This window comes from Teleopsis dalmanni, chromosome 1 (assembly GCF_002237135.1).
Source record: "Teleopsis dalmanni isolate 2A chromosome 1, ASM223713v2, whole genome shotgun sequence".
Lineage (NCBI taxonomy): Eukaryota > Metazoa > Arthropoda > Insecta > Diptera > Diopsidae > Teleopsis > Teleopsis dalmanni.
In genome coordinates this window covers 141,751,578-141,777,977 of record NC_051846.1, presented here as the reverse complement: position 1 = coordinate 141,777,977, position 26,400 = coordinate 141,751,578, and the positions used below count along the sequence as shown (strand labels likewise).

At 30.0% G+C, this 26,400-nt stretch overlaps 1 protein-coding gene across 5 annotated transcripts; it reads left to right on the top strand.

The window, feature by feature from the left end:
• The first annotated feature begins 513 nt into the window (after positions 1 to 513).
• On the top strand, positions 514 to 25,108 carry LOC119669065. Of its 5 annotated transcripts, none has more exons than XM_038078820.1 (17): positions 514 to 701; positions 1,152 to 1,381; positions 1,605 to 2,553; positions 2,613 to 3,641; positions 3,698 to 5,105; positions 7,207 to 7,476; positions 12,953 to 13,358; positions 13,419 to 14,170; positions 14,248 to 14,380; positions 16,084 to 16,215; positions 16,648 to 16,806; positions 16,873 to 17,421; positions 17,626 to 18,012; positions 22,221 to 22,387; positions 22,447 to 23,000; positions 24,173 to 24,366; positions 24,732 to 25,108. In XM_038078820.1, the coding sequence occupies exons 2-17, from the start codon at positions 1,169 to 1,171 to the stop codon at positions 24,774 to 24,776; spliced, it is 7,347 nt and encodes a 2,448-aa protein (XP_037934748.1). In that variant the 5' UTR covers positions 514 to 701; positions 1,152 to 1,168; the 3' UTR covers positions 24,777 to 25,108. The 5 variants fall into 5 exon arrangements, with proteins under 5 accessions (XP_037934748.1, XP_037934750.1, XP_037934751.1 ...); XM_038078821.1 differs by lacking the exon at positions 514 to 701 and adding an exon at positions 942 to 962; XM_038078822.1 differs by lacking the exon at positions 1,152 to 1,381.
• Positions 25,109 to 26,400: the final 1,292 nt, after the last annotated feature.

Genomic DNA, 26,400 nt, shown 5'->3' with positions numbered 1-26,400 from the left:
GCTTCACATATTTTCTTTCGTACGTTGTGAGTATTTTTTTGCTACTCTGAAAGTAAAAATTACGGGTATTGAATAATATTAATTATTATCGGCAATATTCAGACTAAAAGCAGTTTGATGGTTGTTTTTACTTTTTTGAAACTTGAAAGTCGTTTTGTTCTATGTAACCGTATAAAATCTTGATCATTTTTCTTGCCTTAACGTAGTAAGAAATGAATTTGGTTTCTCATTGCATTCATTTTAGCGCAATATACAAACACAACCTTGTTTTAACTGATATGTATGTAGTGTTATGTTTCATTGCAACAACATTTTCATTGCGTTTATCAAAATCGGTATTACAATAAATGTCAGTTATTACAACAAATGGCTTTTCCTTGCGAAAATGGTTCAATTTCAACATATTGTAATATAAATTTAAGATTTTTTGTACTCCTATACAACACTGTTGCATATTTAACCTGTTCCTCTCTCTTCAAAAGGCACGAGCTGTCAAAGTTTTGATGTTTTCTTTATACTTCGCCTTTTCGCCACTTTCTAAGAAAGAAATTGTTACAGTGCAATATTTTTGTTATAAAAATAATATAAAAGCATCCTAAAAGCTTAAAAAACATATTTTTTAATAATTTGAAACATGTACTTTTTTGTGTGACAGCTATTAATTGCACCAATTATAAAACGTTGAAGTTTTAGTGAAAAAGGTAAAATTGATTGCAGTAAAAAGACCTGAAAAAATATCCACGTAAACTTTTTGTCGTTCCCTTTCTCTTTCCATACTGTGAACATACGGGTTGCTTAACGTCATTAAAATCGCCACTTCTCAGTTCTTTTTATTTAAATTATTATATTGCTGTTATATCTTTATTCATTCACCATTTCATTAATGATCTGTGCTACGTATACTAATAATTATTTAGAGTTTAATTTGAATAATTTTCTTCATTAACAAAAACTTATTAAAGGTCATTCAACTGTAAATTGGGTCTTGTTTTAAAGTGGTTTGCTAAAAATCGATATAACAGTATTTAATTTTGCTTACTTTGTGTGGAAATATTAATTTTTTGTTTTCACAAATTTCACATATGTTATATGTTATCATCATTGTTTACGTACGTTAATTGCATGCCAAATAAATTTATTGTTTTTATTAGGCTCTTATTTGTAAGAAATGTCGTGGCAACAACATACAAATGCATCTCAACAAAAATTTCATCCCAATTCTTCGACTGCTAATATGTCCGTTACGAACACTTCATATGCTTTAAAATCATCCACTGCCCCTGCTGCAAACAATAATCGAGCTCAAACATATGCTACTGGTGTTCCACAATTGAATGCATTAAGTCAAGAATATGAACCAAATCATTTGTCCACTCCTCAGGTAATATTCACGGTATAATAAGATATATAAGATTCGCATGTAGATATTTATTTGCTTACATATGATTTCATAAGTAGTAAGGTTAACATATATCTATTAAATGATTGACATCACTTTTAATAGGATGTTTTTATTTGCATGTGTATGTAAAAGCATGTGTATGTAGAAAAAAATGGTGTATTTGAGTTTAATTAGTTTATTTAAATATTAATCGTACCTACAGCAAGGGCAACCTTGGCAACAGCAGCAAAACTACTTAGCGCAAAATAGAAACATGCAACCAACTGCTGCACAGAATTGGCAACAACAACAACAACCACAACAGCAACAACAACAACAGATTGCTAATTCAAATTTATATTCACAATATACTAATACAGCGAACAACTGGCAAACACAAATGCATGCAACGTCCCCGCAACAGCCAGTATATCAACCACAGCAGCAACAAAACTATCAACAACAACATCACAATCAATTTCAGCATCAGCAACAGCAACAACAACAGGTTAATTCAACTCCAACATATAATCCTTCTACCAATTATTTTGATCAACAACAAAGCTATCAGCAACAGACTGCATCCAATTACATTCAACAGTCTTTACCAACTCAGAATATTCAACAAACAACACAGCTGCACGCGGAACAACTACCACAACCACAACCACAACCACAACAACAACAAACTTCAACTACGAATCAACAATTATTCGACAATAATAGTAATACTAATAGAAACGATGGATGGGGTGATTGGGATTGGAACGACAATAGCAATAGTAACCTCAACGACAAACAACCATCTACACAGCAAAACATTTTGCCTGTACTGAATCAGCAGTCAGAGAATCCACTGCAAAGTGTACCAAGCAGAAATATCAACGTAATTGAAGATAGCTTCAGTACACAATCAAACGATAATTGGAATTGGGGCACCACAGATGATAGTAACTTAAGTACATCAGAACAACCAGTTACTGCCACTCAAACTGAACATTTAAAAATAGCACCTACACCACAACAAGTGCCAATTGCAAGTGAAGTAAAACAAGATATGAATACCTTTCATGTGCCTAAACAACAAAATACTGGAGAATATTCTATTCCTTCTGAAATAAATACTATTCAGTTAAATCATCAAACACAATCAGCACAAAATGATTTCTCAGGTTTACTAAATAACTTTATTAAAAAAATTAAATAAATCAATACCCTTTCTTAATTTTAGCCAAACCAACAACTTTGCCACTAGTGGAAACAAGGACTGATAACATAAACATAACGTCTAATGTTCAAACACAAAATACTGCACCTACCGCAGGTGGTAACATTCCAAATTCAGTTTATGTTTCACAAGCGAAACCTGTTTCAAGACCACCGCGGCAATTTGCATCACCACCCGATGGTAATACACCAGTTGAAGCACCAGATAGTGCATTGTTACCTCCACATGGTTTCCAGAACGATAGTTTTCAAATGGAAAATTCTCCATCTCTCCCACAGTCTTTGGATTCAACGAGTTTAGTTCAACCACAACCACAACCACAACCACAATCGCAACCACCACCACCACCACTGGTTTCTACATTACCAACAGCTATCTCTCCACCATCTGTAGCAGTAAGCTCTTCCACTTCAAATCCTTTTAAACGCACTGGCATTGCTCAGCATCATCGTGCTGGTTTTATGCCAACTACAGAAACTATTTCTACCATGCCGCAAAGTAGCTTTAATATACCTCCACCTCCAGCTGATTTTGCAAATCCAGCTATGGCTACTATAAGTGGTGAAAATTATGGTATTGACAATTCTGAGGATTTGCATGAAAATCAAGAAGTTATTATGCCAGTATTGCCATCTCATACTAATATACAATCTGTTAATTTTCAAAGTACAGCAGTTCCAGTTCCAGTTCCAGTTTCAGTTCCAGTTTCAGTTCCACTACATCAGTTACCATTATCAAATAATGAAAGAAATCAGTACATGCAAACAAGTCCATTGTCTGAAAATCCTGATGAAGAGGTGAATGTAGAAGGCGACAATAACTTGCCACCACCTGGACTATCTCGTTTAGTTTTAGGAGAACCTGAGTTAGAAACACCTCAGCGTATGGTAACTGGTACTGAGGAACCAGTAGATAACATTACGAATTTAAATATAGAAGAACGACATGCAGATGGACAAGACACTTCTGTCGAGCTGGTTATGCCACCAACAATGCTTAATTCTATACCTCGCAATACGGGAAATTCAGGATGTAAGTCATTTTAATATATATTTTTATGGAATTACTATAAGTTTGTTTTTATTTAGTACCTGTTAATACTGCCACAAATATTGGAATAACAACCGATCGCAATTTGTATTTAGTTCCTGGTGAAAGTAACGCTCATGACGATCAACGAGTTGTAACTGGTGTGGAGACTACAGAAACCATTGTTATATCCAATCCAACACAAGTAATAAGTGAACAACGTGAAATTGAATTAGATGGCGAAAACTTAGATGACCAACAACCCTTATTGAGTAACAACAGAGATGAACCACCACTCGTAGGTGCTGCGTCTAATGTTGAGTTGACAGTTTTAGCACCCACTGAACCCGCTGATGCACATCATACAGTGAAATCTAAGGAACATTCTAATGTATCTACAGGAAATGACGATAGTGATCTTATGCAAGAACTTCATCACAATAGATATGCAACTAAAAATCGTAAACGTAATGAAATTGAACGACGAAATGAGAAACAGTACAAAGAAAAGAAAAGCTATGAAAGCGATGAGTCTGAAGAATATTCAAGTGATCGCGAACGTAATGATCGTCGTCGTGGTTATCGTGAAGGTAGTGTCCGTAGTGATCGTGGCCGTAATGAACGTTCTGAAAAAGAACGAAATCGCCGCAGTAAACGTGATGGTGGTGGCAGTAGTGACCACGAAAGAACGCGAGATAAATATTATCGCGATGATGGTAAGTCCGATAGACGTAAGCAACGTTATAATAGAAATGAAAGTGATACAAAGTATGATGCTGAAGAATCAATGCGCCATGATGGTAATTATCGTAAAGATGCTACACGTAGAAGTATGAGAGAAAATCGTGGTCCAGTTGAGGAACGTAGCGGCCGAAGTGATCGTAGTGATCGTGACTATGACGATTATAATCGACGGCAACGTGGTTCAAAACGTGGAGAAAAAACTGATATGGAACGAGACCGTCGCGGTTACACTGATGAAAACAGAGATCGAAGACAACGCCGTGATAGAGACAGAGACAGAGAAAGAGATCGAGATTATGATTATGACACAGTGGAACGGAGGAGACGAGAAAAGCATCATCAGCGGGGCGTAGATCCACGTGATTATGAAGAATATCGTAAGCAAAGTTCACGTAATGCACGTGGCAGTGATTTAGAAAAAGATCGTACTCGAGATGTCGATGCACGCTATGATTCACGACATGGGGGAATGTATGGATATCATCCGACTTCTGCATATGGTTATGATAGTTATGCCTATTATTATGAACAAATGGCACGCAATAATCCTCAAGCTTATGCTGAATGGTATAAAAAATATTATGCCCAAGCTGCAGCCACAACTGCAACTGCTATTCCGAATAGCAATGGTGATTCCCTTAATAGTACGGCAACTGTTGGAGGAACTGATGGACGCGAGTCTGTACATTCGGGACGTAGTTCAGCTCACAACGAGAAAAATCGGTAAGTCTATTTCAAAAGTAAAAATTTACAAATAAATTTTTTATCGCATTAAATAAAATTAAATGCAATTATTTAACAATAATTTTTGTTCAGTGAGTAGTGTTAAAGATTCCACTAATATCTTAATAATATATTAATAATTTTATTTTGTTTTAATTTAATTAAAATATGTTTTTAGCATTACATTTATTTGTTATATTTTGGTTAAGTTTTTATAGTTTTTTTTTGTTGATAATAATTTCTCTTTTAAAATAGTTTAAAATACAAAAATGGATATAGGATCACTAAAATAAATTTTAATGTTTAGGGTTACTTACAAACCTATTTTGACTTAAAATAGAAAACTAATAATAAATAAAAAAAAATTTTTAGGAACAATAGGTTTTGATATTTTATTTTTTGTAAAAAGAAGGAATTTAGAAGGAGTATTCTGAGTTTGATATTTTTTGTTTTCTAATATTGTAGCATAAAGCGCTGAAACTCTAGAAGTTTCCTACAGTTATCCATATTGGAAAATAGCGGTATATATTACTATAGTGAAAAATTTACAGCGTTAAAAAAATGTCATTTATAATTAGTTTTCATAATTAGATCTACTAGTTCTTCCACAATGGAGAAATTCACAGCTTAAAGCTAAATTTAGAGATATGGTCACTAATATATCTTGAATCAAGACTAAAGAAGTTTTACTAATCGGTAATTACAGTCAAACTTTCATAACTCGAAGAACCATTTTGCAAAGAAAGGTTCGACTTATGGAGTTAGAGGATTTTTTTTTTTTTAATTTTTGAAAGAAACTAATATTACATTTTAAGACATTTATTTGAAATCAAATGCAGCACAGAAGTTATAGTGAAATGAAACATTTAGAAATTAGGGTTTGGGGTTTTTAATTTTTTTTTTCAGTAAAAAAAAATTCCAATTTCTTCCAAGCCTTATAGTGATCATCAGTTGGAGTATCATTCGTTGCAAAGAAATATTCAGAATTTTGAATGAGTCTTCATTATTGGAAGGCTGATTAACAATTACATCCACGGAACCCTTATCATCACTTTCCGTTGCGCTTACAGTTGAATCCAATAATTGAAAGCTATAGTGCTCAATAATACAGTCATCTGTAGGAAAGCTTGATGTACAAATTTGATTGTCAAGCTCAATATAATCGTTAGGAGAAGCATTAGAAGTTATTATATTTACTTTAAATCATGCTGCTAGTGACTGTCATTTGCACAAAAAAGCAACATAAGAAAAAAAATTAAATATTTGATTTGGAAAATGGACTTCCCCTAACATCAAAATAGATTCGACTTATAAAATGCACTTTCCCACATTCCTATTGGCACGTGACAATATTTTTATTCGAGTTATGGAAATTTGACTGTATTTCATCACACTTAAAAATTTTAGAAGTTAACAAAGTATGTTCTGTTAATTAAATTTATAATATATTTGATATCTATTTGTTTTGAAAACATAATTCGTAAATAAATATTTCTCCTAAGTTTTTTTGATATAGTAATCAATAGACTAGACCACCTAAAAATCTAGTTAATAAATTTTTTTTTAATGTTAATCCGATTTTTTTGACATTAACAAAATATATGTTATATATACAAGATTTTAAATATGTTAATAATTTTTAAAGCGAAGTTTCAAATTTTGTTTATTAAATCTTTTTTTTTTAATATTCTATTGCATTTATATCTAATTTTTAAGTTGTTTTTTGTTTTTAATTTTATTTTAATTTTATTTGACATTGTTTTTTTTTTTAGAAGAATAAAGAATAATACCTTAACATTACTTGTAATAACATGAAACCTTTAAACAGAAATACTTAAATACTTAATATCACCAAACATTCCATTAAACCACTATACCCAACTATCAAATCAATAATCAGTACTCTTCAAAATGATATCCTAATGCATTATCAATTACCAAATCACTTCCACAGTTCAGTAACATGTCGGTAATGTCAGTTGTAGTAACTAATTGTAAAAGTGTATAACAAAAGTTATTTTGTAATGTTACTCGTATCTGAAAGATAAATAAAAATTATACAATAAAATATTATACTATTACATTGAAATCGTCAATTTAGGTATACACAAGCATACATATCACAAGCAAATGAATATCATCGTCATTTTCATCATCATCATCAGCAACAACAGCAAAAGGAAATGGCGCGCATCGATATGTCCCTTAATTCAACCATGCTGGATGAATCGATATCATATACTGGTCTCAGAAGCGCACATTCAACAAGCAATATTTCGCAAATCAGTTCCACAGCTCCCATATCAACTACTGGATATTATATTGGTCCAAATCGCGCATATTTCACAAGATCTGACTATACGGATTTAAGGTGCTCCTTATTTGTACAATATGTTGTTGTTGCCACAACAATGAATCTATTATTCTTTGCTAATAATTTTGCTAAAATCGTAATAAATTATCGTATTGACTATATATCCGTATTAGTATTGGTAATATATTAAATATTAATGGCTAGATATAATACCTATCTATTAGAACAAACTTAATATACCTAGTCGAAAAAAAGTTCCATAAACAGTTCATAAACAGGATTCTTAGTCTGGCGTACTTTAAAACTTTTTTAGAATAGTATGTTGAGCGATAATTTCACGATAATTATCACACTGTAAAAAAATCTATAGTACTATGAGAAGCTATATTGGCTTGACGAAATTGTTAAAAAATAAATGTGAAATAAATTTGCCATGACAATTGATTTGTCATATTTAATAAGATATAAGTCATATTTTATAAGTGATTGCATCACAAGTGATTGTGTCACAAATGATTCGGTATCATAACAGAGTAGTAATGTTTTAGAAAAATGCATTTTAAATTGCACATCAGCTGAAACCAGTATGTGTAAATGATGTCCGAAATTTGTAATGTAAAACACATCAAAAAAAAAAAAATACCACAATTTGTCACTTGGTTGCACTGTTTTGACAAATTTAAACTAACAGATGCAGTATCTTCTTCAAGATAACGGTTACAATGCAACAAAGTTCTCATCGGGCTTCTGCTTGATATTTCTAAAGAAGAAAGATACCTTCTTAAAGCATCAAGAATTGTCCTGGTCTAATTTAGGTAAGGATGTAATATAGGCATGAGTTTGACAGTTACTTGTTCCACATAAATACGTCAATTTCCAAACTGCTCTAACTGTCGCTTCTATCCCATGATATCTAAAATTTATTCTTATGTCCCAATTTATACAGCAATTAGAGAAATAAAATTTCTTAGCCTTGCTCCAGATTAGTTTCAATTATATCCAACCCACACATGTCCATACCTTATCCGAAAGAACTCATCTTTAACCCAGTGTGTTTAAGTCAACTGTTTAAAATGAATGCAAAACACTTAATGAATGTAAATGGCCCCAACATACTCACTTGGTAAGGTTCCATGTGATTTTTTCTATATCCAAAGTTAAAATTATCATTTTGAGAAATATGTTTCGAGTCTATTGCGACCTTTAAAAAAAAATCCTCTAAAGCTGTTGAAAGCCACGTCTTAATCAACTTACGAAATATATATTGTGAACTGAGGCAATCTTTATCATATCTATACTTGATTTGAAGGGACCAACTTTGAAGGCATTAAAATAAATGTTGATTGATGAATGAATTTTTATGTTTATTTTTAATTCGAGCAATTGCTGGGCGATGAGATTGTCAAGGCAGGCGCTTTCTCCCTGTCCTTTACTTCTGAAATATAGATGTTCCACTTGTTACAATTAAACTAGGAATTAAACAAAAATACCTGAGCATATTCAAGCAATACTGGGCTGATGAATCCTATTGTCAGATATCTAGGTTCACTTGGTTTAATATAGATAAAAATCACACTAGTCAGCTCCTTCAACTAAAGCGGAACTTGCTCAGCACCACGGTATGAAAGAGGAAGGTATGTGTCAGTGCCTGTCTTTAGCTAGGAGAAGATCAAAAATCTTCAGATCCTCTTTTCTTACAGACCTGAACGAACTGACATCCTGTAATATTAGGGACTTAGTCAAATTCATAAAACTGTCAGGTTAGCTTTCCCTTACTTAATGGGGGAATCATTATCTTTTTTGGCGTTGGTCGTAAGTATGTTTAAGATATCTTTATTAAGATATAGCATTGATGAAATTCATGGTTTATTAACTACAATTATTTTAGCTGAGGCATTGCAACTTAATTGGTTATAGATAGATGATTTTATATTAAAGCTTATTGTAATAATAATATTCTATACAATTTTTTTTGGAATAATACTTACTGACTACTTAGTGTCGGTAGTTTATTGCATTTAGAGTATGGCTTGGAACATTTTCGACAATGGGTGTATTAAGTATTGTCTTTTTCATGGAAGTAATTATTACGTCTGGGACTATTTTAACCAAATTATATATTAATATAATATATACATCTAATTACAAATTATTTCGACTATTCTCATTCAGTTTACTAAATTGTCTTGTTTATACAATATTGTATCTCTTGCTCTCTTTTTTCTAATTATTTCATAAATGTTTGGTGTCTATATTTGATAGAATGCATATTGCCAGTGAATAGTTCTATTTTTTCTCACTATATTATAAACATATATTATTAAGCTTCTCATTTAATTTACTTTTTATTGTTTATTTTACTTGTGTCTGTTTGTTATCTTACTTGGAATTATTATTATTTCATTATGAAAATATATTTTAAATAGTTTCTTGTTTTGGTTTTTGTAGTTTTTTGCTTATTCATTGTTGAATTTTTATTTTTAAATTGTTCAGCAGACTTAATGACCTATTATAAAAAATAAAAACAAAAATAGAAACATTTTCATATAATTACTGAATAGAAATTGTTATAAACATGTATATATCTAATATTTGTAAATGTGGTGGTACTGAGATTTCGATTTTATATTGAATATTTTTATTAAAATTCATTTAATTAAACGAATTTATAACGACGGTTTTTTTAACCCTTTTATGCTTAAATTAAAATAAGAGTGCTCAAAAATATTTATTTCTATGTTTATAATTATATTTATTATATGTTTATAATTATATATCAGACAAAAAGCAAAAACAATAAAAAATACTTTTGCATATGACGGCAACTTTCTTTATTAGTAACATTCGGCTTAAAAGGGTTAATTTTCAAATTTTTTCTTTTTCATTATTTGATCGCAAATACTGTTAGTAATACATATCACATTCTTTTGAGCTTCTCGTTTTGGTAAAAGACGTTCATTCACTTAGCCTCATAATTATGTAACTTTAGTATATTACATCGGGTGATATAAAATCTATCCGGGTTTTTTGGTTCATTTTTGAACAACAATTTTTTTATTGAAAATCGATAATTATTATTTATGTCCTTTTGCCGTTTTTCGGGTAGCTTTATAAGTCCATCGGTAGAGAACTTTTGAAATGTATAGGCAAAAAACTTGGTCAAGTGATTTTTAGCGGCTTCTTGGTCTGCCTATTTTTTACCATTAAGTTTTGCGGAGAAAAAATAAAACAAATAGTAGTCAGATGGTGCAAGGCCCCGACTATACGGTAGATGTATCAAAACTTCTCGACCAAGATATATGGGTACTAATACTATTTAGTGACAAAAAAACGAGGAAACTTTCCATGTTACCAAATATATAATAGTAATGATAGGTATAGGAAAGATAGAGTAATATAAAAGTTTTGAGATACAACAATAAATCCTTACTGTTTCTACTTATTTCTAAGCATAACAGTCCTGGGTGGACTGTCTAGTTTCTCCTATCCTTAATCTACTCTTCGAAGTCTAGGTTGTGGTTTATTTTTAGTGTGGGTTTATAGAGGTTGGGTTGTTAACCTTACATTCAACCCCTATCTAGGAGGGCCAGAATTAAGGATAAATATATGCTTTGGTTTTTTTCAGTAACCTACTTCTAAAGTTGCGATTGCTACCATTGATCTCCTGTAGAGATTTTTCTACCACCGTCTCCAAAACGTTGTAACCTGATTTGTTACCATGTAAACCTAAAAAGTTCAACTTCAAAATGTGTTGAAGCAGCTTGTGTAGGTCTTCCCGTTTCATTTGCTGCATTATGTGGTCACTATATATCACTTCCAGGCTCTTCGCCGAATACGGTATTGTTCACCCTTTGACACATTGCTCAAACCGTTTCTGCGGTGGTTCCATATCACTTTTTAATATACCTAATTCCTGTACATGATTTCAATTTTCCAATTCTTCAATTATTCTTAACATCTATATGTGCCCACTTCAGCAAACATCGAGTCTTTAACCTTACTTCCTGACAAAAGTATTATTCCTGTATACTTCCAATATAAATTCTTTTTTTCTTTACTTATTCTATAATTCTTCATATCAAATTTAATTTTTATTAGTTAACAGTATTACTATTATTAGTAATTCTTACATACAATATTCTTTAGAAGCTTAGGGAAATCGTTAGGGTTAAACAATTTCCCCTCTTCAGTCCAACAACTTAACTTCTTTTAATTTGAATATTTTCAATTTTAAAAGTCGTAGACCATAGCAGCCAGTACTCCTTTTTTGTGTAGATATAATAATTTGTTTACAAACAAAAAACAATAACTGGTGGTAATCAGTCACTTACTAACTTTGGATTGTTCCAATCCATTTATCCATTTATTATACGATCTTGTTTAGTCGTAACCACCACAGTTTAAACCTTCTTAAGAGCTACTTAATTGTTTTTTATTGTTTCCGAAATGTAAAATTTCCTAACTAATTTTAATAGAGTATTATTATTATTATTATTGTTAAGGGATGTTGCACTACGACCGTCGGGTCTATTGTGCCCCCTTCTGGGTTTAGAGTAGGTCTCTAAGCCCTGTTGTGTCAATAAAAAGTAGTATACAACCTACTTTACAGAGTTTTATTGCCTCTTCCGTAAGAATATACACTCCCAGCAACCTATTTCGTATGTGCATTAGTGTAGGGTATTCTAACAGCACATGTGTGGCTGACTCCTCATTTTCTTCACAGAATCTACAGTCTACTACAGTTTTTTTGTAATAGAGTATTAGAAAGATTAAAGTGATACATTTTTGGTCAAAAGTCTTAGTTTCATCATCCTCCGATTTTTTTCGTTGACCATCCAATACCATCTAAAGTATTTTTTTGATGTCATTGCTAGTGTCGGCAATTTTCTGCCGTTCAGAAGGGTGTTAATCAACTACGCTGGTGCGATCACTTTAATTTTTAATTTAATTTGCTAAATCATAGTCATTATAATTTCTCAAACAGATATCATTTAAGACCCATTCAAACGGTTTGACTAATAAACGCTAGTCATTAGGCGGCGTTAAAAGTTGACATAGAAGTTATCAATTATGTGAAACAACTTTTCAATAAATATTTTATAAACACGGTATTTCAAAATAGGTTCTCGATACTTTTTGAACTAAATATATCAGGAAATCTTAGTAATACCCAATATTTCTCGAGTTGTTAAGAAAAATAAGTAAATTTAGTGTTTAAAGCTCGGTAAGGCCCATTTTATGTGGAATATTATTTATATTTTAATGTATTTTCGATTTTTTATTATTTAATTAGTATCTTAAAAAATACCTGTTTTAAATGAAATATTATTTACGTTTGAATTTATTTTGAATCTCTATTATTAGATTAGTGTTTTATATGATTCTGCATGATTATTATTATTTAATTATTTTGCAGTTAAACTGGAGTTTTTTAAAAGTGATTGTGAAAATAATATTGCATGAAAATTTTAACTGAACTGAATATAGTGATATGCATTTTTGCACTTTTTTATATAACTGTCAATATTTATAGATCGGCGAATGTGTCGTTAGCACGAGCGGAACAGATAGTTTCCGAACAGCAGCGATTAACGCCATTTAAATTTCTAAATGAGCATGCGGTTGCAACATTAGGAGCTGGTGTATTGGTTACAGTGAAACCAAAAATCACATCGCAGGGCAATGTGAGTCATATTGTTAAGTTACAGCGCCCGACCGTCAACGATGCATCGTTCCAATTTTGTCAAAGTTTTCCTGGTCCACTGGTACGCGGCTTAACACATAAGAAAACTATAATTGAATTTTGTGAAGAGCAGATACGTCTCAAACCATACGAAAGCACAATCTATGCTAAGCAACTGATGCCAAATGCAGAAAAGTACAGAGCATCATACACATTGATGTGGAATCTGTTAATATTGCTTGTGCGTCAAAATGGCGTAAGTTGAAAGTTCTCTATAATATATTTTTCAAACAATATTTCATTAAATATATTTTAGATGGTAGTCGGCACGGATATAGCAGAACTGCTTTTAAAAAATCAACAATTATTTCCCTATGTAGTGAATGCGTCCGAGTCTAATTCTATTGCCTCAAACTCTGTACCGCTAGCAAGTCGATCTAATAGCGCCACTTCTCAAGGAAGTGACAATGATGAAAATGACAACAAACTAAGTGATATTGAAATTGAACAAGACAAAGATATGAAATCAGAGAGCAACTTACCATCGAAATCTGAGGTCGACTTAACAACTTTTTCAGCCGCTAAGTCGTCCGTCGCTTCTGAGACAGAAATTACAAATAAATTTCGTAATTACTTATTATATGGAAATGTTAATGAAGCTCTAGACTGGGCAACCGATAATAATCTTTGGGGTCATGCGCTTTTCCTTGCTTCCAAAGTAGATCGCCGATCGCATGCGAATGTTATGATGAAATTCGCTAATAAACTTTCACTAAATGATCCTCTACAAACACTGTATCAACTAATGAGTGGACGTACTCCATCCAGTGTTACTAGCGTACAAGATGAGAAATGGGGAGATTGGAGGCCACATCTATCCATGATATTATCAAATACTTCCCAAAAACCCGAATTGGATCGTAAAGCAATTACCACACTGGGTGATTCACTTTTTAATCGTGGCGATTTGTTTGCTGCACATTTCTGCTATTTAATGGCTCAAGTAGGTTTTGGGCGTTATCAAGAAAGTGCATCACAGGAAACTACTTTGCAACAGACCTTACCAAAGTAAGTTTAAGTTATATTTACAAATTTATTTTGTTACCCTAATTAACTTAATTAAAATGTTAATTATCGTTTTTTAGATTGGTGCTTTTGGGTTCTTCACATTATAAAAATTTCCACGAATTCGCAACTAATGAAGCTATTGTAATGACCGAAATTTATGAATATGCCTGCTCATTAAATGATGATAAATTTTCTTTAGTTGAATTTCAGGTATTTATATCCACAGTTAAAACTATAAGTGAATGTATCTCTGATACAGCTTACATGATATAATATAAAAATATATGCACAGACTTTCGTACATTAAAAATACTAGCAATAAATAACTATTTTGCAGTACATATATGATAATTGTTGTTGTTGCTGTCGTAATCCGCTGGGATCTGCTTGTAGATATTCTTTGGGAGTGGTGAACTGCACTTGGTCGTTGACCCGACCGTTCTTGGAAACTAAATGATAATTACGTGTTAATCTCAGAGATAGTTGAAAGTCAGATATGACATTAAAGTGTTTATTGCTCTCGTTTAGCAAATACAAGAGTAGTTGAATAGGTTTTTTTACTGTGAACCTAGTGTAAAATCCTATTTATCCTTTTTATATCAATTGCGTTATTAATAATATGTGATTTTAAATAATTTATTAAGCAACATAATAATTTATAAATCAAACTGTTCTGAACTGCAATTTAATTATTTTAAAAAATTCTTCACGGATCTATTTAACGTTCTTATTATATTGTTCATTCCTGCCCATCCTTAATCTACTCGTGTTTCTCAACATATCCCAAACCATGTATTCGTATTTGTAATTCCTTTCATGTTGTTTGCTATATAGATTTTCATGGGATATCAAAACAACAAGGGTGGGGAAGATTCGTTCTACTCTCGGTGTAAGTTTTTAGTTAAATGAGATCGTTTCATCATCAATTTAACGTGATGAATTTATGTTCCGCTCGACACATGTTTTGCTAGCATAAAATTGGTTTGCGATGTGACGTGGTTTTTTCCTTTAACATGAAGACTGATCACTTTGGTAAGTGTAAGTTATTCGATTACGAAGCCACCAAACACATTCAATCTTCTACAAATTTCCACAAAAAGAGTACGCAACTTTTACTAATTAAAAAAACTTTTTTTTTGGAAGAGTGGAGAAACTTCATAAATTTAAAAAAAGAAAAGAGAGAAAAATATTAAAGCAGTACTCCTCTACAGTTATCCAAATTAGATTTTATGTATTTTCGCTAAAGTATTTCTGAACCAGAGCAGTCTTCAGCCAAATTTATTTGAAGTTGTACTCTATTAAAGTTAGAATTAGATTCAATCTGCATGTTCCCTTCCTTTTCCCTTTCATTTCCATCTTACATTCTCATTTTCACATTTCACTCTATTCTACTTAATCGTATGATTAGCTCTTGACTATTGTATGATTAAGTCCAAGTGTGACTATGGTTTCGTCGAGATTAACAAGAATTTTTATATAGCTTTATTTACTTATAGAGCCTCAATGGAAGCATTCATAATTTAAATGAACAAAAATATAATTTTTATGTAATATTTTAATCCTAACTTGGCAACTATCTTAATTACAAATTAAATTTAATATTTCTTCACCGCCTAAAATAATCATATTCACATTCTGTGGCATATATGCTATGTGCTTTTATATTTTTATTAAAATAATAAGTACATATATTTATTATTTATATGTATACATATGAATGAAATTTTAGCTTTAATGATATTGCGTTAAATTTAGGACCTAATATAATTATACCTAATAGTATATAAAAAGGAGAACTTATATTTATTTTTATACTTCTAGTGTTTTATATAAATTTGAAGTTTATTTTTTAATTTGTGCCTTATTGTGTAATTGTTTAATGTTTTAATTAATTATTCTTATATATATTTTAGCCTTATAAATATCTGTTGGCTACGCGGATGTTGGATTATGGTTTTCATTTAAAGAGTCTTATGTACATGGAACAAATATCCTTGCATATTCAACGTGATCCTAGCAAATATGAACCGACATTTATTAACAAAGTAGGCACATTATAATTTCCTGAGCGCCTCTGTTTGCCGTCGGATTTTGTCAAATTTTTTTATTTTGACCAACTTTTTCCATGGCTCTATATGTCGATATGTTTGGTTGTCGATATGTCGAGCTTTAAAGTTGTAAACTTTTTACATTGATGGCAGTTTTAGTTATCTTGATTTGTCGTTTGTTTAATCAAATTAAAATTTTATACACTCATTGTCGGTAAATGTAGTGATTGCTTTTTGTTTGTGTAATCAATATAAAAAAATATAACTTTAACTTTCGATATCTCAAGAATTAAGCTATATCGGCATTTAGCACAATGGAAAAAATGACTCAGCTTAATGAAATTAAATAAAATTCCTCGTAAAATTGTGGCGCCCTGCAAGTTGTAATCTTTACACGAGTATAATTTTATTCTAATACAACTTTAACAGGTATATGAACTGGCTGATCGCCTAAAATACTACGATCCAGTATTGGACAAAACAATTGACGAGCAACAGAATACTGATGACAATTTAAACAATGGTGTACCTAATTTTGAAGAACAAAAATGGCTACAAGATTTGCGAACTATTGCTGCTCAGTACAACGTAAAATAATTTAATCTCATTAAATCTTCTCAAATGTTATTTAAATTTATTCTCTTCTTATACTAGGTTCCAACTAATACATTAGACACTGCAAATGATGGTCAATATAATTATCAAAATCAAATTGATCAGCAATTTGTTGAGATAAACAAGCAATTCAATGAATTGAATTTGCAATATAGTAACAACAATACCGATGTGCCTATGTATCAAGCAGATCAGATACAACAACAACAACAACAGCAACAACACCAGCCTACTTTATCTAACTTAGATGCAAACGAGCAATATAATTCGGGTGTTACTGATTATATTAATCAACAACAATATGCAGAAACACATAATAAAGTCGTACCAGATAGTAGCACATTACAACCTGCTGTGGATCCATACAATACAAATTATTCAGCCCAAATTCAACAAGATTTTACGCAGCAACAACAACAATTGCAACAACAACAATTACAACAGCAACAACCAGAGCAAACCAACTTATATTATGATCCAACTCTTCATCAGCAACAATATAACAATGCAGATGTACCGATAGACGCTCAACAGAGTACCGGCAGTTATGATTATTGGTCTACACAACAACAACAAATTCATGATGAGGTAAGTTGTATATTTTGAAACAAAGTTTTCGTATGGAGATACATTCTCGCATATCTTGTGTATATATCGAATCATAAGAGGATACATATGTTAATTACATTTATATTATATACTCTGCTTTTTATCATCTATGGTATTTTGTCATATTAAAACATTACTTAAAAACTCCTTATTTGTGCACGCTTTCATATTACGGAAATGCAGTTTGCAAAAAGTATAGTTCCTGAAAATAATCATAATATTACAACGAGTTTGGGCACTAATATCACCAACAACGAAAATAATACCAAAAAGGTGTTAGTTATAAAATCATTACCGACAAGAAAGAAATTAAATATGGAAGCAAAGGAACAGCTAAAAAATTTACAAAAATATAAAGCCCAACAATATCAAAGTAAACATATTGCTGCACACCTTAAAGGCATGAGTACGAATCTCAATAGAAATCAATCGAACGCTTTAACTAAATCAGCAGTTGCTATGAAATCAAACAACGCCAGGCTAACAGCAGCAACCCTTAAAGCTCAACAGCAAAAACGACGTACCGATGTAGAAGAAGATCAAACACCAACTCCTTTCCTAACCAATAATGTAAGTAATTTGACTTTGTTGAAATGTAGTCTAACAGCAAACGCAAAACAGCAAAACTATTTCCAAAATAATACTATAAGTAATGTTAAAAGTACTACTAATACGACAACTGCTATATCGCCAATACCGCCAATACCGCCAATATCTCTATGCGAAAATACTGCAGCTACAGATAATACCGCTAACGATAACGATAACTATCACGATAACAGATTCACCCCAGACCAAACGACAGCAATAACAGAAAGAGCAAATGTTGCTCTAATAACAAAACGTGTTAATTTTGATTTGCCAACAACAATTGCCGAAGTGGAAAACGAAAACGAAAACGACAATGACAATGACAATGAGAATGAGAATGAAAGTGAGCAACATATTGAGAGTGAAAACGATAGTCAGGATGCAATTCGTAAGCAATTGCATTGTAGTGCACTGACAGCATTTAAACCAAGCTCATTAAATACTTGCTTCAAGACCACTACTAACTCACTTAAGTTAAATGACTTAAGCATAAATGCAAGCTACAGCAAAAAGTTGCCCACAAAACATTTAAATCATTGCCTACATTATCAGCAAAAACAACAACAACCGAAGAATATAGTTTTCAATGGCACTTATCCAATAGATATGCCCATTCAGTCCCGGTTTAAGAATCGCGCTGCTGATTATGATCCCGAGGCGAATATCGGTGTGGCACAAATGAAATATGAATATATGCTTAACAATGATTATGACATAGATGAACCGGATGCTGATGTGGAGGATGATGATGATGATGATGACGATGATGATGATGATGATGATGACGACGACGATGATGACGAAGAATACATTGTTGATGAGATGAATCATAATACTAAAAAGAGTTTTTTAGATAATTTTGGTATAATTAAAAAAACTCAAAAGCTCTGCACTACAAAAGCGCATGAGCCGTTGAGTGCGTTGACAACAACGCAGGATATAGAAACATCAACTCCACATAGTGTTTGGTCAATGCAGGAATTAATTGAAAATCCCTCGATTCCTTTGAACTACAAGAAAATGTGTAATGAAGTCGAGCAAAGTTTGACACACTTCGAAAAATACCTCGATACGCGTTCTTTTTCGAAAAAGGAGAGCGAACGTACATCTTCAACTGTGCGCAGTTTCGATATTGATTGTCCAATCGAAATATCGCCAACGTTAGCATCTCATAGATCACATAGCAGTAGTGATAAAAAGAATTTGTAAATAACTTTTAAGTGCGCTAATTTCATTATTGTGACTTATTTGTTTGGTATAGCTAAAATATTTCAAAATATTTAGAATAATAATAATAATAATTATAGTATTTCAACGACCATTTCTTACGACTAGTATTTACTCGCTTTGCAATGCGAAATGTATAAATTAATATGTTTTAAACGTAGCATTTATTAATCTTTAATATTGTTACTATTTTGTATAACAATTTGCTATTAAATATATATATATATATATATATATTATTAAATAAATTCTTATTATATATTTTGTGTAAAAATATTGCAAAAATCTTATAGCAAAGCTAATGTAATTGCGTAAAATACTGCACATGAAATGACAGTTGCTCTTATATTGTATGTAAAATATTTTCAGCTTACTTTTTTAACTAATATACGTTCTTTGTAATAATTAATAATTATTTGGGACAATAATATTTTGCTAATAGTATTTTTTTAATTTTTGTAATTATTCTTACATGTTTTATTTTTTTTAATATTTTATGTTTGATTGAATTAAACTAACTTTTTAAGTTAATAAATTTATATTCAACTTCACCCTTGGAAAAGCTTAAAATAGAATCTCAAATCACATATTTAAAAATTTTACTTTTAAAATAATAATAGAAAAGAACAGTTTAATAGAATCATTCTAAACGTCTACTTTTGAATAGTTTTTAGAAAAGCTTAGAGTAGAGTTTCCAACCGGAACTTTTTTCTTTCTAGTTTTCCTTACAGTTAAATAAAAAAAAATATCGTTACGGTTCCTATTCTCGGTATCTTCCAGTTTATGGCTTATTTCAATTTTCGCTTGTTAGTTAAGTTTCCACTACTTTTATGTATCTTGCATTAAAATTTAGGTAATTTGTCTTAATTAAATCCATTTTATTAATTCTTTTAGAAAAGCATAGTCAATTCATTTATGCAATAAAAACAAATTTCTTCGTTTATATATAAAAACTGTTTTTGCACTATTAACTAAAAACGTATAGGCGTGAGGCAGCAGAAACTGAACAGTACGGTGTTGCATCAATGTAAAACATCATATATATATTTTTTTGACTTTGAAACCCATGACAAAAGCCATTATTTGCTAATACACATTACTGCTTATAATAGAGAGGTTTTTTAAACAATAGTGAAGGACAACAACTTTTTTATTATTATTTTTAGTTAATTGAATGCCCATCAAATTTGGCAGGGTACAAATTCAACCTTTCGTATTTGCAGTGTCAAAAAATTATTTACGAATATTTAAATACTAGAAATATTTCCTAAAAGACCACCAATGATAAAAGTAATTGGCAACACTCCATAGCACTACTATTTTTAATTTTAATTATTTAAAAATAATATAATTTTGTTGTTGTAATTCACTACTGTTCAAAAATTCTCCATTAAATTTTATTGTTTTTAAGTTAAGTTCCGATTTTCACTCCAGCAAGAATATTGGTTTTTCCTTCTCCTGTTCGAAGTACCGGTTTAGATGTAACACATACTACATACCCGTTTCTCAATCTGAAATATATTTTAGTCCGAAACAATATTTTTTCGCACAAAATAATAATGAACAAATGAAAAAAAAATAATGATTGATAATGTTAATGCCACGGTCTGTCGGTGGTACGCAGACTGACGATTGAAGAAATCTGCTATAGATAATGAATAATATTTTTTTTATAAACATTTTTTATATTTTTATATTTCTTGTTAGATAGATAATTTTTTTAGATTTATTTCATAAGAAAAATTTAGGCTTTAAATAATAATATCTCATATCTTTTAATTAAAATTCTTGTTAGACGGAAAAATCTTTTTCAAAATATTTCAATATCATTAAATTTTAAAATACAATTTTTTTTAATTTTTTTGATAATGAAGTTAAATCCAACTATCTGAAAAGCGGGTTGTAATATATCCCTTACAAAATTCACACAGCACAGATTCTAAGACAACATCCCTGCTTTTTAAATCAATTCTAGCGCACGTGTTACATTGTGTTCAGACAGATTCGTTACTAGGCTTCTAGGGATTAATTTAGTTGCTGATATCACTATAATTTTGTTTTCTTTAATTTATTATATTACAATATTTTAATTTATTTTATTTTACAACCTATCTTTCAGAATGTATTCAGTAAATGTTAATATTAATATTTTTAAAATGATTCCAGTTAAAAAATAAATAATTGATTTAATCATCATCATGAATGATGATGATCAAATAAAAAATTATATTGCACTATGTTTAATATATGAATATTTTATAGGTGTTTTCTACTGCTGAAATAATTTAATAAAATTATATGGTTTATTTGTAATAAGTGATAAAAATGTGTAACACATTAATTGTATATTTTAATTTATTGTATTATTGTTGGTCTAATAAAGCTTCGCAAAACTAGAACAATAAGAATGCTTTCAGTAAAAATTTGTAATTTTCCCAAAACAATACAAATAAAAAGTATATATTTAAAGTGTATTATTGAAATTTTGTATTTTTATTTTGTATTTCCAAAATAAACTAAATTTTCATATAATTTTAATTACAAATATTTTTAAATTACCTTAACTAAAATTAAAGTATGTATATTGGCGTTAATATATATGTAATAATGTATATATTGATAAATAAAGCTTGTGGAATTGTGTTTTGTCTTTAAGAATGAAATGTAATAATTATTATAGTTTATTATTACTTATTTGAGCGTACTCTAGTGACTACTAAAATTATTTTCAAAATAAATATGAAGTATATGCAGCTAAAATAATATGAAAAAATCAAGTTTTATTTTCTCCTAAACACTTAACATAACTTGTTTTTCTCAATACTTACCACTCATTTTCACTGTTATTTACTAATATCTTTATCTAATAAATAGCAACTGCTTCTATATATTATTTTTTAAAAATTTTCTGTTGTACTTATCATTTCTAACAAAACATTCAAATTCATGAATAACTTTAGAGTGCACGACCTACGATATCGATGCCAAAATCTAAATCTTATGATTCTGACGATGAGATTCTTAAAAAACAAAAACAGCAACAGCAGCAACAAGATTTCAAGACTTCTAGTAACCAAGCAAAGAATGCACAGCAACAACAACAAAATAAAAATGAAGGAAATAAAACGTAAGTTAATTTTTTTTTTAATGTTTAATGTTTAATATAATAATAATATTGGTTAATAGTACACAGCAATCAAATCAGAATTCTGGTTGGTTTGGTGGTATTTGGAATAAGTTATCATTAAAACCTAAAAATCAAATGATTTTGCCTGATGATAAGAATCCATCAATTGTTTGGGATCCAGATAAGAAACGTTGGGTTAACACTGATGGTGATGAAAATGGCGAAGAAAGTTTTAAACCGCCACCCAAAATGAGTGATATAATGCCACAGCAAATGGGTGTACAACAGCCACAGCCACAGCCACAATCACAATTACAATTACATCAACAACCACAACCTCAACAACAAATGCAGCCACAACCACAGCTACAACAACCACAACAACAACAACTATTGCAACAACAGGACATACATCAGTATAATAGATTGCCGACTCCTATGCCAACTAATGCAGCTGCTGCACCAATTAATTCTCCTAATACTGGAGAAGCTCCACATAATTATAGTGCAGCAGGTATAGCTGCGGCAAGTACAACTACTACAGATGTTGCAAATGCTGCTCCAAAACCACCAAGTTTGCAATCAAATATGTTTAAAATGCAAAGAAATCGAAGTGAGTTCATATATTTAAATAAATAATTGGTTTAGTATAGCTTACCGTAAAATTTAGAGGAATCTGTATAAAATCATAGCAATATTAATTCTCATCTTGTCATTGTTTAAAATACTGTTTACTTTAAGTTGAGAATCGATATTGTAAGCACTAAGAAGCTTAATTGTTTCGTATGAAATAAATAAGCTTAGTTTTGCTTTAAAAATTGAAAAATGTTACTATTACTCAGTTTTCCGTCGATGTAGCAACAATATGCACGATAAAATGGGTTTCGATATTTTTAGTACTTAATTTTTTTACTATTTAATCTGTTATAGTTAAGTGAACTTTATATGTTTGTATATATAAATATATATAAATATGTATAAATACATATAAATATATATAAATACATATAAATATGTATAAATACATATAAATATATATATATGTGTGCGTTTCAAATGAACTCCTTAATAGTTGAATTGGTCTCGATGATATATACAACATATATGATATTCAGATGTCTGAGTTGGTGAATCAGCACCTTTACTCTATTTTATCTGTGGACAGTTTTAAGTCACACTAAGAATAACAGAATACGGGGCTTTATAATATGATGGATCTGATGTTTTTGTATCTGCCTGTGTTTATCAAATTTCGCTGTATTTTTAGGATGCTGAGAGTTGGATTATTGTGACGGTCAATTATATTGAACAGTTTCAGAGCACGATCTTTAATGTATTTTTCGACTGAGTCGACTCTCAGATCTCTGTGGATATCCGCTCCTCTTACGTACCATGGGGCGTTAACCAGTTTTCTTAAGGCAATATTTTGCCCAATATAGGAATTCCCATAGGGAGGTACAACATTCTTAGTTACGGTCAATATTGATCACCAAAAAAAAAATTGTTTTAATTCAATTTTCTCGTAAACTTCTTCATATTTATAAGAGTCAAACTCTATATAACGCGGGGAACCACAACATTAAAACATTTTTATTTATGGTCATTAATTAAGACCCCACCATCATATAAAAAACAATTTGTTTCGAAGATGGTATATTGAAGACATTTGAAAAGACGCGTCAAGTAATATATAGAGAGACATATAGATTAAATATTTAAAATATAAATTTGAACATTTAAGTTTTGAATATTAAATATTATATTAAATATTTATTTTCCATATAGCTCTTAAAAACTCATATGTGGATGTATTTAATCCTTCTGGTGCGCCTATGTCAAAAGCTGCTGAAAATGTATTGGCACCAACTTTACCACCCGTTACTGTACCAGCTGGTGGCTATTTTATTCCAGGAGCTACACCAACTGCAAATGATGGTAGTTCATATCAGCAACAGGAGCAACAAGTTCCACAACAAGATGTAAGTCGATTCAAAAAAACAAAAGAAAATATAAATAAAAATATTAAATAAAAAAAATTAATTTTAGTTTATGGACTTGTCTTTAGGTGGGGCTTCAGAACGTTTTTTTTATTTTTATATAATATTAAAATAAATAAATTAATAGCGTTTTTAAAAAACTAAACTGTACATTGAAATTGAAACATGGGGATCGGTTTAATTTTATTTCAATTAAAAATGAATGTTTACCTTTTTGAATATTATATAAAAATAAAAAAATTGATCTAGAAGTCAAGAAAAAGATAATATTTAATATTTATGTTTATTCATTGTTTTTAAACGAGTTAAATACACTTTTTAACTTAATACTTTTATTATATTTACAGGTTCCACAATTTTATAATCCTAATCAATATGGCGCAGGTTATTAAAGTGATCAATAGTGGAACGAGGGAGAAGTGCGAAGCCATTTGCGAAATTAGTTTAATTAGCAATTTCTAAAAGTCGACTAAATAGGCTACTTAAATTAATAATTAATACAATTTACGAAACGAAATGCGGCGCGAATTAGTTTAGATTCTAAGATACACGTAAATTTAATATTCAACATGTACCGGAATAAACTCGTATATAACTATTTTGATTTTTTATAACTAAATATTGAATTTGTTAAATAGTTTTAATTCTTCTTAAAGACAAAACAACAGATTATCTAACTAAAAAATTGTATTAATAAAAAATGATGATAACGAATAATATAAACATCAACAGTTATAACATAATAATAATTCGCTTTAAAATGCGAAACTTGTATAACAATTTATTTTCAATATTGTAAAAAAAGATTTATTTTTAGTTTAATTTTTGTAAATTTAATGTAACTTTTTTTTTTAATTATCAATTATAAAATATGTGAAATATGTTTGTATATGTTCTCTTCCTATGTAAAATTAATATTGTAATATATTCCTTTTCATAATTCTTTATTTTTACTTATAAAGCATTTAATACTTTTTAATCAAAAGACTTTTCTGTTGATCTATTATTTCTGATTTAAATCTGATTATGTGTTGCATTTAATGCAATTTTGTTGCTATTGTTTAAATTGAGTTCCCTTTTTTTTTATTATTATTAACTTTTTTCACAACTCTATTGGTGCAGGTTAGTTAAGTTATTACAAATATTGAAAATATAATTTTAAAACAAATTAATTGGTTTAATGAAAACAAGGTTAATTAAGAAAGAAAATTCCTTTTTCAAAATTTTGCTTATTATGTCGTATGTATTGGCGTTGTTTGATTGTATTGTATTCGAAAACGTATTTTTAAATTATTCTTATTTGTTAGTAAAATAAAATCTTCATATGTATACAAAAAAAAATATATATATGTTTTAAAAACAATTTAAACTTTTATGAAGTGCAAATTGTACAAATAATAAATTAATAAAAATTATATATAATAATAAAAAAATTACCTTTCTACCTTTTTATGTGGATATGGCACTAGTTATTTAAGTCATATATATTTGTCAACGTCAAGTTTTGTCTGCATATAGTAGTTGAGTAATAACGCCAGTGCAGGAAACTTATTGGTAGTATATTAAGTATATATGTTATAGAAAATATTTTTGCTTTGGGTCCATTGTTATGTTGATACCAAGGCAACTTTTATATGTGAAATAATTACTTATCTCCAATTGTCTTTTAGTATTGACCACAAATTCAGAATTTATTCGAATTATTTATTCAGAGTTTAACTCTTATTTATATGTGACAACTTATATGTGATCTTGGTTAAAGAATTAATCATATATAATACTGAATCTTATCACTTACTCATGATCGTTTAATTGTTGTTGCATACTCATGTCAATTATTCGTCCGACTAGATTAATATCGTCTAACCACAAACTAGTTAGACCAGTTTTTACTAGTTAGAAATATATATCTAAATATATGTTTTAAATTATAAAATTTTGATAAGATTTCTTTAACACAAACTATTATTATCTAGGTATTCTTTATAAGATTGAAAAGCTACCTCTTGATCCTCA